The sequence below is a fragment of the Ovis canadensis genome, chromosome 15, assembly GCF_042477335.2.
Source record: "Ovis canadensis isolate MfBH-ARS-UI-01 breed Bighorn chromosome 15, ARS-UI_OviCan_v2, whole genome shotgun sequence".
Lineage (NCBI taxonomy): Eukaryota > Metazoa > Chordata > Mammalia > Artiodactyla > Bovidae > Ovis > Ovis canadensis.
The window spans coordinates 55,947,676-55,960,587 of NC_091259.1; the positions used below are offsets into that span (position 1 = coordinate 55,947,676).

At 41.3% G+C, this 12,912-nt stretch overlaps 1 protein-coding gene across 1 annotated transcript; it reads right to left on the minus strand.

The window, feature by feature from the left end:
• Window positions 1-11,898: 11,898 nt before the first annotated feature.
• OR52B6 (olfactory receptor family 52 subfamily B member 6) lies at window positions 11,899-12,912 on the minus strand. The gene has a single exon (XM_069553584.1). It carries the CDS (start codon window positions 12,907-12,909, stop codon window positions 11,899-11,901), a length of 1,011 nt encoding a protein of 336 aa, XP_069409685.1. The 5' UTR covers window positions 12,910-12,912.

Below are 12,912 nucleotides of genomic sequence, written 5' to 3' on the forward strand. Positions count from 1 at the left end.
ATCTAATTTTAATTGATATAACTGAAAGACTGTAAATGTTTCCTCTTAAGTCCTTAGGAATACAAGCAAGCTTCATGAAGCTTCAGGAACTTCAACTGTAGGGGTTTAAGAGCACAGCAATTTGAGAAGAAAAGAAAGGCTAAACTTTCTGCCCCAAGGAAACTGACTTGGGAAGGCAGTTAGGGAAGGAGGGCCTGGACCTATGAGGGTATCCAGATAAAAGTCAGAGCAGAGGGCTCTGTGATTCAACATAATATTTTCTAGGTTCATCCATGTTGTATCTTGTGTGAGTATTTTATTCCTTTGACGCCTGAGTAATACTCTATTGGATGGGTTTTTCACATTTTGTTCATCCATCAGTTTTTAGACATTTGGATTGTTTTTACTTTTTGGCTATTGTGAATAACGTGTTTATGAATTTTCTTGTACAATTTTTTTTAAATAAACATAGGCTTTTTATTTCTCTAGGGTATATACCTAAGAATAGAATTGCTGGACCATGTATTTACTTTTGTGAAGAAATTCCGGGCTGTTTCCCAAAGTGATTCTAATATTTTGCATTCCCACCAGCTTTGTAAGAAGGGTTCCAGTTTCTCCACATCTTTGCCTGTACTTGTTATTATATGTTTTGTTTTCTCTTATAATAACTTACTTTGTGTGAAGTGCTATCTCATCTTATTTTAATTTGCATTCCCTGGTGGCTCAGAGGTTAAAGCATCTACTTCCAATGTGGGAGACCCGGGTTCGATCCCTGGTCGGGAAGATCCCCTGGAGAAGGAAATGGCAACCAACTCCAGTGAAGATACCCTGGAGAAGGAAATGGCAATACACTCCAGTATTCTTGCCTGGAGAACCCCATGGGTGGAGGAGCCTGGTAGGCTACAGTCCACAGGGTCGCAAACAGTCGGACACGACTGAGCGACTTCACTTTCTTTCTTTCACTTTCGAGGACTAATAGTGTTTATCATCGTTTCATACACTTTACTATCTGTGTACCTTTTTTGAGAAATGTCTATTCATGTCCTTGATCTTTTTTTAAATTGGGTTATTTGTCTTTTTCTGAGATTTTCATATATTCTAAATACAAGTCCTTTATGAGTTCTGTGATTTGTAAATATCTTCTACCATTCTAAGGGTAGTCTTTTCATTTTCTTGATTGCATCCTTTGAAGATTAGATTTTTAATTTTGATGAAATCCGTTTTTTTTGTCACTTGTACGTTTGATGTCATGTCTGTGAAGTTTTTGCCTAACCCAAAGTCATGAAGACTTTCTCCTATATTTTTTTCTAAAGATTTTATAATTTACCTCTTACACTTAGAGCTATGAGCTATTTTAAGTTCATTTTTACTGTGTGAGATAGAGGTTCTGTTTTATTCTTTTGAGTGTGGATAGCCTGTTGTCTCAAGGACATATTCTTTCCTCATTGAATTGTCTTGACATTGTTGGGAAATCATTAAGGAGTTTTGTGTGTGTATGTGTGTGTGTGAAAGAGAGAGAGATGGTAGGGTGTAGTTGGGAATGAAATATTTTCAGTGTCTAAATGTTATGTAAGAAAAGATCACCTGGCTGCACTGATCAGGTTGAAGAGGTCTGGAGGTGACAGACAATGCCTAAATCCAGGGAAATTAAATGTCTAATTATTGCTTTAATTTGGAGGAAAATTGCTTAACTAGATTCTATTGAGTATAGATAGAAGACAGTGAATTTGTTAATAATTGGTTTTCTCAACCTGAAATTGAAGACAAAGTGTAGGTGGAAATTAAGGATAAGTAAATCATGACATATAGCCAGATCTTTTACTCTCACTCTTAATGACATCTATTTGGAAGACAAGGTAAAATTAAGAGATGAAAAATACGAGTAAGAAGAGAAATGTGAGCTGATATGCAAAGGACCCCACTGAAGAAACATATTTCCAGGGAAAGTACCTTGAAGGAACAGAGCAAAAAGCCAAAAAGATAGTTCAAGAGAGCCTTGATATTAAAGAAGACTAGTATCTAGCAAGGAATAGATTCAAAAGAATGATGATATCTAGCTCAAGAATTAGCTCAAAATTCATTTCATTGAAAGCTTTTTTTAAAACGTGAGGATTAATAAACCAAAGAGTTTATAACATTCCATTAAATACAACTTGCGTTTTCTTTTTCTGAATTGTTTTTCTTTTGAGAATAGCTATTCCAGAATTTCAAGGTAGAAGTTACACTGCTGCTTTTAGAATGTCTATCTTTCAAGTTCTCCTAACAAGTTTTCCTTGATCTTTCTTATTTCCTTCACCCTATTCTACATTTTTGAATCTCTACTTTATTTAAGCCCAATCCGCTCACCCCAACCCTTAAAAAGATATCTTCATATGACTTTATAGATTTGATTTTTGCACTTGAAATTCAATTTATCACAGAGAAGTTAGTGAAAGGTGAAATATCTGCTTTACAAAGAAACTCTGAGAACCCCAATTTACATTTGTTTGCCTAAAATTAACTGGCAGATCAGGTAATGAATAGCTGTTGTCCTATAATATATCTGTTCATCTATTTCCTGGAGAAGACAATGGCACCCCACTCCAGAACTCTTGCCTGGAAAATCCCATGGGCGGAGGAGCCTGGTGGGCTGCAGTCCATGGGGTCATGAAGAGTCGGACATGACCGAGTGGCTTCACTTTCACTTTCACTTTCATGCATTGGAGAAGGAAATGGCAACCCACCCCAGTGTTCTTGCCTGGAGAATCCCAGGGACGGGGGAGCCTGGTGGGCTGCCGTCTATGGGGTCACACAGAGTCAGACACGACTGAAGCAACTTAGCAGCAGCAGCAGCATCTATTTCCTATTGTGTGTGTGTGCTAAGTCCCTTCAGTTGTGTCCGAATTTTTGCAACCCTATGTAGGCACTGTAGTCCATGAGGGTTCTCTGTCCATGGGATTTTCCAGGCAAGAATACTGGAGTGGGTTGCCATACCCTCCTCCAGGGGATCTTCCCGACCCAGGGATCAAACCCTCATCTCTTATGTCTCCTGCATTGGCAGACAGATTCTTTACCACTAGCGCCACCTGGGAAGCCCGATTAATCTGTTCCATGGGGTTTGATTTTATTCTCTCAAAGGCAATGGGAAATGCAGTTATTTGTATTTTGGATAGATGCGAGCGTGGCTGGATAGTTGGGGACGTGGAAATGCCCAATGCTGAAATCAAGATCAACGACTATTGAAACAGTCCAGATGAAACTAAACTAAAGCAGTAGAGTGAAAATATGAAGGAACTGATAAAACAAGTTGCTAAGATGGAATGATTAGGCCCACTGACTGCAGCATGTTGGAGGAAGGAAGAAGGAGGAATCTGAAATTGATTTTTCTATTTAAAATTTTTGTTGGAATATAGTTAATTTACAATGCTGTGTTTCATATATACAGCAAAGTGATTCAGCTATATATATGTATATATATGTGTGTGTGTGTGTGTGTGTGTTTGCTGTGCTGTGCTGTTCTGTGCTTAGTCTCTCAATCATGTCCAACTCTTGGCAACCCCATAGACTGTAGCCCACTAGGCTCCTATGTACATGAGGATTCTCCAGGAAAGAATACTGGAGAGGGTTGCCATGCCCTTCTCCAGGGGATCTTCCCAACCCAGGGATAAAACCCAGCTCTCCTGCATTGCAGGCAGATTCTTTACCATGTGAGCCACCAGGGAAGCCCATATATATAAATATACACACACATACGTATGTTTTATGTATATATTCTTTTTTTACATTCCCCTCCATTATAGGTTATTACAAGATATTTAGTGTGGCTCCCTGTCGGTCCTTGTTGGTTACCTATTATATATACAGCAGTGTGTATATTTTAATCCCAAATTTCTAAGATTGATTTTTGCATTAAGCTATTGGATAGACGGTGAAGCTGTTCACAAGGTGAGGAATTATGGAGACAAAGCAATTTTCTGGGGAAAAAAATGCACATTTGTTGTTGCTGTTTTTTAAACCAAACTAGCATATCTTGACTATCATTCAGATAAGATTAAAACACTGAGTTCCAAGTAAAGTGTGAAGTGAAGTGAAGTCGCTCAGTCGTGTCCAACTCTTTGTGACCCCGTGGACGGTAGCCTACCAGGCTCCTCCCTCCATGGGATTCTCCAGGCAAGAGTACTAGAGTGGGTTGCCATTTCCTTCTCCAGGGGGTCTTCCCAACCCAGGGATCGAACCTAGGTCTCCCTCATACCAGGCAAATGCTTTAACCTCTGAGCCACCAGGGAAGCCCTTCCAAGTAAAGTGTAGCCACTAGATTTTACTATAGATTTGTGGGTCAACACACTGTACAAGGGTTCAAGCCAGAAAATGTAATTATATCCCTAAGGAGTTATGTATGGAATGATAAGAAACAAGAGGCTGAAGAATAACACATTGAACTCTTCAAGGCCAGGGATCATTTCTATATTCATATGTGTATAACTGTAGAATAATGTACTAATTATTCAGAATTAGCTTGTGGAAGGAAGTACATGACTTCCTTTTCAGGGATCAGATCACAGAAAGAAAATAATATAGGCTCCTCTTTGTCTCCTACAAGTCTGTCAGACTCTGCAACTTGGAGTTATTATTTTTTTATCTTCTCATGACCCCTGTTGGTTCACTAGAATAATCTGCCTGGACCCTACTCTTGCTTTTATGACTGTAATACTAAACCTTTCTGAAAGGGGGCAATGTTCTGTGATTTCTGAATTGAACCTGTTTTTCTTTTCTCCCACAGGACGGAAAAGTGCCCCAGAAAGGAATATATGGATGGGGTTAGGGTGGGAAGTGTCAGCTACTTTGTCTGGTGAACTATATCACAGTTCACAGTGAGCCCTTGTGGGAATCAGGGTAGTGAAAATGCATTACTGAGCAGTTAGCAGATACAGGTCACTGAGCTGAGTATTAAGGATTCATGATCAGCAGGAGTGAGCAAGTATCTAAAGTGAGTTTGGCATGTTCTCAAAGTCAGTGGGGAAGGTGGAGTAAAATAAAGTCTCAGGATCGATGATTTTTTTTCTGTGTCCTCACATTTTATTACTGAAAACTTGGTTATTGGGCTATAGGAATTGGCAGTCTGAGCTGTTAAATTCTGCCTGTTGATTTCATCGTTGGGGTGCTTTGACTCACATGCCTTTTCAAATTCTGAACCAGTCTGTGGTGATAGTTTAGTAGCTAAGTCATGTCAGACTCTTGTGATCCCATAGCCTGTAGCCTGCTAGACTCATCTGTCCATGTGATTCTCCAGGCAAGAATACTGAAGTGAGTTGCCATTTCCTTCTCCAGGGGATCTTCATGACCCAGGAATTAAACCCAGGTGTCCTGCATTGCAGGCAGATTCTTTACCAACTGAGCTATACTGCTGCTGCTGCTGCTAAGCGGGAAGCCCTATTCTGAGGGAACCATTCTGAGAGTTGTAGTATTATGACCCAAGCTTTCCATCACTGTCAAAAGAACTCAAGTCTTGCCCTCAGGCCATAAAAGATCCATACCCTAGATCATGGAATTTCTAGAGTTTTTCCGTACTTAGTCACTCACTATAAAAACCTCTCCTGTGGAGAGGAGTGAGATTGTCCTTCTCTGACTTCTTTTACGGAGAAGGCAATGGCACCCCTGCTCCACTACTCTTGCCTGGGAAATCCCATGGATGGAGGAGCCTGGTGGGCTGCCATCTATGGGGTAGCAAAGAGTTGGACAAGATTGAGCGACTTCACTTTCACTTTTCACTTTCGTGCATTGGAGAAGGAAATGGCAACCCACCCCAGTGTTCTTGCCTGGAGAATCCCAGGGATGGGGGAGCCTGGTGGGCTGCCGTCTATGGGGTCACACAGAGTCGGACACGACTGAAGTGACTTAGCAGCTTAGCAGCTACTCACCAGAATGGCAGGGTGATTTGTCCTCTGTGAAGCTTTGGCTTTAGTTGAGGAGACAAAGACTCTATGTCCCTTTGAACTGTAGGAAAGACTTGAGACAAATTGAACTCTAGAATACTGAGAATTGTACTGCTCTCCAACAAGATGTTCTGCACTTATTATATCCAGAGACTTCAAGAAGTAAAACCAGGACAGACTGATATCTGAGACAATGGTGTGCTACTGTGGTATATCAGTTATCTCCTGAGTCAGACCTAGGAGACTGTAGGAAAAAAGGTATCTCTTTTTAGGTAGTATATGGTATATAAATTATATTTCAATAAAGTGCTAATTTAAATTAAAGAAAAGAAAAGAAACTGGACTCCTGCAGCAGAAAGAGAAATGAATGCAAGCTGCTGGCCTCTCAGTCTCCTCTTATCTCATGACTAAATACCTTCATTCTAGGAATTAATGCCTTAATCCAAGAAGCTGCCTCTCCCATCCCATTTAGCTTCCTGAGCCAGGGTCTGGTGGACAATGGCCTTTACACAACCACTTCATGGCCAGAGATCAGCTTTTCTATGCTTTCTCCGCAAACGGGTTACATTTTAAACCTGCAAAATTCTCTACACGTCTCTATCCAACATCAGCCAACTACTGAAGTCTGGTGGAGAGGCAAAAGCTTTTGAAGGGAGGATGAAGGCCTCCTGGCTTCACTCACCTATACCTGCATGTGCAGAAGAAAACAAAAAGTAAGAAAAGCTTCTGGGGCTGGGGAAGTGGCAGGAAGAGCCAGAAAAACCATCTATAATGTGAATTCAAATACGTTCAGTCATTCCAAGTCTAGAATGCTGCACCATGAATCAGAAAGTGGGAAGGGGAAGAAATGTGTGTTCTAAGCAAGAAAGAACTGTATCAGGATTTTAAAGAACAGTGCATGTGTGTGTGCTAAGTTGCTTCAGTCGTGTCTGGTTCTTTGCCATCCTGTGGACCGTAGCCTGCCAGGCTACTCTGTCCATGGGATTCTCTAGGAAAGAATACTGGTGTGGGTTGCCATGCCAACCTCCAGGGGATCTTCCCCACCCAGGGATCAAACCCACATTTCTTATGTCTCCTGTATTGACAGGCAAGTTCTTTACCACTAGCACTACCTGGTAAGCCCCATTAAGCTATACACTCATCATTTATTATTTGTATGATATTGATCATGTTATTTAACTTTTTTAAGTTGAGATTCACAAAACATAAGATTCACCACTTTACAGAGGGCAATTCAGTGGTTTTTAGTATATGTGGGAAGCCCTTAAAGATTAGTAGGCTTCAGTAATTCAACAGGCCAATAGATAGTGATATTGAGGTCTCAGCCTCAGTGATCTTTACTTTTCCATCACAATTTAAAGCAAAAACATGCTTACTCACCAATTAAAAATAATTGGAAGAATTGAACTGAAGCATAATTGAGGTGTATTTAATAATAAGTTAAGCTTCCCTGGTGGTTCAGTGGTAAGAATCCACCTGCCAATGCAGGAGCCACAGAAGACATGGGCTCAGTCCCTGGAAGGGAAAGATCCCCTGGAGCAGGAAATGGCAACCCATTTCAGTGTTCTTGCTGCGATAATCCCATGGACAGAGGAGCCTGACGGGCTACAGTTCATGGAGTCACAGAGAGTCCAACACAACTGAACACACATGCTTTTAGTCTGGAGCATGGGTTCTGGAGCAGGTGGGCGTCAGTAGTTGGGGCACATGGGCTTAGTTGTCTACAGCATGTCTGGGTCTTCCCAGACCAGGGATTGAACCAGAGCCTGCAGCATTGAACCAGAGCCTGCAGCATTGCAAAGCAGATTGCTAACCACTGAAGCACCAGGGAAGCCCTCAGAGATTTTTTAGTGTACTTAATTTTGATATTTCAAAATTATATTTGTTTGAAATCAATTATTGTAAACATTAGGTTAAAACATTAAAATTTTTTGATTCTTGTTTTCTTTTTTCTCATTAAAAAAATGAAGTTGGACTTTATGCATGAAACATATAAAATATATGTACAATCAGTTCAGGTCAGTTCAGTCACTCAGTCATGTCTGATTCTTTGCGACCCCATGGACTGCAGCACCCCAGGCTTCCCTGTCCATCAACCAGTTCCCGGAGCTTACTCAAACTTGTGTGCATCAAGTCGGTGATGATATCCAACCATCTTATCCTCTGTCATCCCTTTCTCCTCCTGCCTTCAATCCTTCCCAGCATCAGGGTCTTTTCAAATGAGTCAGTTCTTTGCGTCAGGCGGCCAAAGTATTGGAGTTTCAGCTTCAACATCAGTCTTTCCAGTCAGGACTGATTTCCTTTAGGATGGACTGGTTGGATCTCCTTGCGGTCTAAGGGACTCTCAAGAGTCTGCTCCAACACCACAGTTCAAAAGCATCAATTCTAATCAAGACAACCTTATATTAATTATGAGGTGATGAGCTATTGAGTTGGATGAGCTATTAATTAAAGCAACAATACAAGTAAAGCTGTTTTGTAAAGCATTTATTATATGCCAAGTGCTATTAAATGATATATATGTGAATATATACATATATGTATATCTCATATGCATTCTGTATAATATATATCTTTTATCAAATCATTAGGAGAAAAGTACTATTAGTATTTTCTTTTAAATATGAGAAAGTTGAGATATAGAGAGGTGAAGTAACTTGCCCAAAGTCAAAAAAATAATATACAGAAGATTCTGAATTCTAATGAAGATCCAGAACCCAAAACTTCTCCTGGTTTCTCCTCCACATGATAAATGCTAATAATTTCTTTCTATAACTTTCATTATATTGTCTTCAGGATGCAGAGAGCATTGTGGAAAGAAAAATGAACTGAACATTCATTGAATGCTTACTCTAATAAATATATTTTCTAGTGGTTATGTATGGATGTGAGAGTTGGACCATAAAGAAAGCTGAGTGCTGAAGAATTGATGCTTTGGCCTGTGGTGCTGGAGAAGACTCTTGAGAGTCCCTTGGACTGTAAGGTGATCCAACCAGTCAATCCTAAAGGAAACCAGTCCTGAACATTCGTTGGAAGGACTGATGCTGAAGCTGAAACTTCAATACTTTGACCACCTGATGCAAAGAACTCACCCCTTGGAAAAGACCCTGCTGCTGGGAAAGATTGAAGGAAGGAGGAGAAGGGGATGATAGAGGATAAAATGGTTGGATGGCATCACCAGCTTGATGGACATGAGTTTGAGCAAGCCTTGGGATTTGGTGATGGACAGCAAAGCCTGGCATGCTGCTGTCCATGGGGTTGCAAAGAGTCAGACATGACTGAACACTTACAGTGAATTGTTTATGTCATCTTCATCTTCTTTACAGATGAAGAGAAAATGAAGTTCACTGGGACTATGCAACATCTAGAATTCATTGAATAAGCAGTAGATCCTGGCTTTAACTCACTATCCTGGCACCTAGCACAGTTCTTTCTTGTACTTGACACTGAATTCCAGGGCTGAGAAGAGCTCACTCAAAGAAGAATAAATGTTGAGCATAAATGTGATGTTAAAAAAATCTTTAAAATACAAATTTTATGCACATACACAGTACATAATTGCTTTGTATAGGTGCTTATGTTTGGAGCAATAGTTATAGAACCTTTCAAAATAACCTCTTTTCTCAAGGAATGCATTCTAGACCAGGTATAAAGTCACCAACATTAAAAAGAAAAACTCTAATAAACAGGAAGAAATAGTCTCAGGACCCAACAAAATAGATGAAAAGGGTAAAGAATCTGCCTGCCAAAGCAGGAAACACAAAAGATGCAAGTTTGATGCTTGGGTCAGGAAGATCCCCTGGAGGAGGAATGGTAACCCACTCCAGTGTTCTGGCCAGGAAAATCCCATGGACAGAGGAGCCTGGTGGGCTACAGTACATGGGGCTGCAAAGAGTAGGACGCTGCTGAGCACAAGACAAGTAATTAGTTATTAAAGAATATGTAAGTCTCTGTCTATTATATGAGTAGGTATTTGACTTATTTTAATTGTGAGTATAATTTTCAAATACAAAACATTCGGATGGAAAAGACTACTGTGTTCCTATACAATTATCTACATTTTGAGGAAAGCTTTGTCTGGAACAGGTAAAAGTGGCCCAGGCTTATTTGATAAAAGTTTTGAAATGGTATTTTCGTATTTGAAGTGAAGTGAAGTGAAGTTAAAGTCGCTCAGTCATGTTCATCTCTTTGCAACCCCATGGACTATATAGTCCATGGAATTCTCTAGGCCAGAATACTGGTGTGGGAACCTTTCCCTTCTCCAGGGCATCTTTTCAATCCAGAAATCGAACCCAGGTCTCTCGCATTGCAGGCAGATTCTTTACCAGCTGAGCCACAGTTCAGTTCAGTTCAGTTCAGTTCAGTCGCTCAGTCGTGTCCGACTCTTTGCGACCCCATGAACTGCACTGTCCATTACCAACTCCTGGAGTTCACTCAGACTCATGTCCATCGAGTCGGTGATGTCATCCAGCCTTCTCATCCACTCTCGTCCCCTTTTCCTCCTGCCCCCAATCCGTCCCAGCATCAGAGTCTTTTCCAATGAGTCAACTCTTCGCATGAGGTGGCCAAAGTATTGGAATTTCAGCTTCAGCATCAGTCCTTCCAAAGAACACCCAGGACTGATCTCCTTTAGGATGGACTGGTTGGATCTCCTTGCAGTCCAAGGGATCCTCAAGAATCTTCTGCAACACCACAGTTCAAAAGCATCAATTCTTTAGCACTCAGCTTTCTTCACAGTCCAACTCTCACATCCATACATGGCCACTGGGAAACCATAGCTGTGACTAGATGGACCTTTGTTGGCAAAGTAATATCTCTGTTTTTGAATATGCTATCTAGGTTGGTCATAACTTTCCTTCCAAGGAGCAAGCGTCTTTTAATTTCATGGCTGTAATCACCATCTGCAGTAATTTTGGAGCCCCCCAAAATAAAGTCTGACCCTGTTTCCACTGTTTCCCTGTCTAATTCCCATGAAGTGATGGGGCCAGATGCCATGATCTTCATTTTCTGAATGTTGAGCTTTAAGCCAACTTTTTCACTCTCCTCTTTCACTTTCATCAAGAGTTTTTTTAGTTCTTCTTCACTTTCTGCCATAAGGGTGGTGTCATCTGCATATCTGAGGTTCTTGATATTTCTTCTGGCAATCTTGATTCCAGCTTGTGCTTCTTCCAGCCCAGCGTTTCTCATGATGTACTCTGCCTATAAGTTAAATAGGCAGGGTGACAATACAGCCTTGGTGTACTCCTTTTCCTATTTGGAACCAGTCTGTTGTTCCATGTCCAGTTCTAACTGTTGCTTCCTGATCTGCCTACAGGTTTCTCAAGAGGCAGGTCAGGTGGTCTGGTATTCCCATCTCTCTCAGAATTTTCCACAGTTTATTGGGATCCACAGTCAAAAGCTTTGGCATAGTCAATAAAGCAGAAATAGATATTTTTCTGGAACTCTCTTCCTTTTTCTATGATCCAGCAGAGCCACGTTTAGTTGGTGGTAAATGGATGTGTTTACTTCACCTATTATGATGCTGTGTTAGCATCTCTGAACTTGGATATTTAAACGTGTAATTATGGACATGTATAGCTGATAATAAATATCTGAAGGGACTGTGAGTTTATAAGCATGACAGTTCTCAAGGGTTCCCATTGTGAGAAAGATGTTGAACTGGAAAATCTAAATGAAAAAATGATATGTGTGATTGATTACCACATCAAGGAGAAAATGAAAGTAGATATAAAGAAAAGTCCTGTTTATATGGTAAATTTCAGTTAAGTTAGAGCATTTCTCCTAATTAGATTTTCCTTGAATTAGAGGGGAACCAGGAGGTATTTGAATAATAGATGGAAGAAAGGGGGTTGGCTATTACTATAGATTTCCAAGTCAAATGTGGATTTGAGTAGAACATGTATTTACATAATTGGAATATGGATGATAATAACACAGGGATAAATGGAAGATGTAGAGATGAGAAGACATACAGAAAGGAATTAAGTTGAAGTCAAGTCCGGAGCATTTATTTAGATTCTTTGACAAAAATTGAAAACAGCTGTTTAGCCCCTTCCAAAATCTGCTTGGTCCTCACTCCGTAAATAATGGGATTGAGCATAGGTGGGATGACCACATAGAGATTGGCCAGGAGGATATGGACATAGCGTGGGATGTGTCTCCCCCCAAACCTATAGGCAAAGACAGAAAAGAGGGCAGGGATGTAGAAGAGTAGGATGACGCAGATGTGGGAGCCACAGGTGCTCAGGGCTTTGGACCGGGCATCTTGAGATGAGAGGTGGAAGACAGCTCGGAGGATGTGAATGTAGGAAACAGCAATAAGGATGACGTCCAGGCCAGTGGAGAGCAGAGCAGCTGCCAACCCATACCAGACATTGATGGAGATATCAGAACAGGACAGACGGGCAATGCCCATGTGCTCACAAAATGTGTGCGCGATGATATTGACCCAGCAGTAGTGCAGGCGCTTGAGGAGAAAGATGGATGGAAACATGATGATGAAGCTGCGGGCTAGCGTGGCAGCCACGATCTTCCCAATGGTTGTGCTGGTGAGGATTGTGGCATATCTCAAAGGGGAGCAGATGGCCACATAGCGGTCAAAGGCCATGGCCAGGAGGACTGCAGACTCAGCCACAAAAAGGAAGTGGATGAAGAACATCTGGGTTAGGCAACCATCAAAGGAAATGTGGGTAGAACTTAGCCAGAAGTTGGCCAGGGCTTTGGGCATGGTGGATGTGGAGAGTAAGACGTCAGTACTGGCCAACATGGACAGGAATATGTACATGGGCTCATGCAGGCTTGGCTGGGAGAGGATGACACAAATTAAAATGCCGTTGCCTGCCAGGGCAGCTACATACATGGTGCAGAAGGGGATGGAGAGCCAGATGTGTAGGTCCTCCAGCCCAGGGATACCAAGAAGGAAGCAGCCCGCCAGGCGAGTATCAGAGTTGTTCACAGCAGCTGTGTTGTTAGCGGACAAAAAGGCCATAATTTTCTGCAGAGATCTCACCTGTGCCATAGG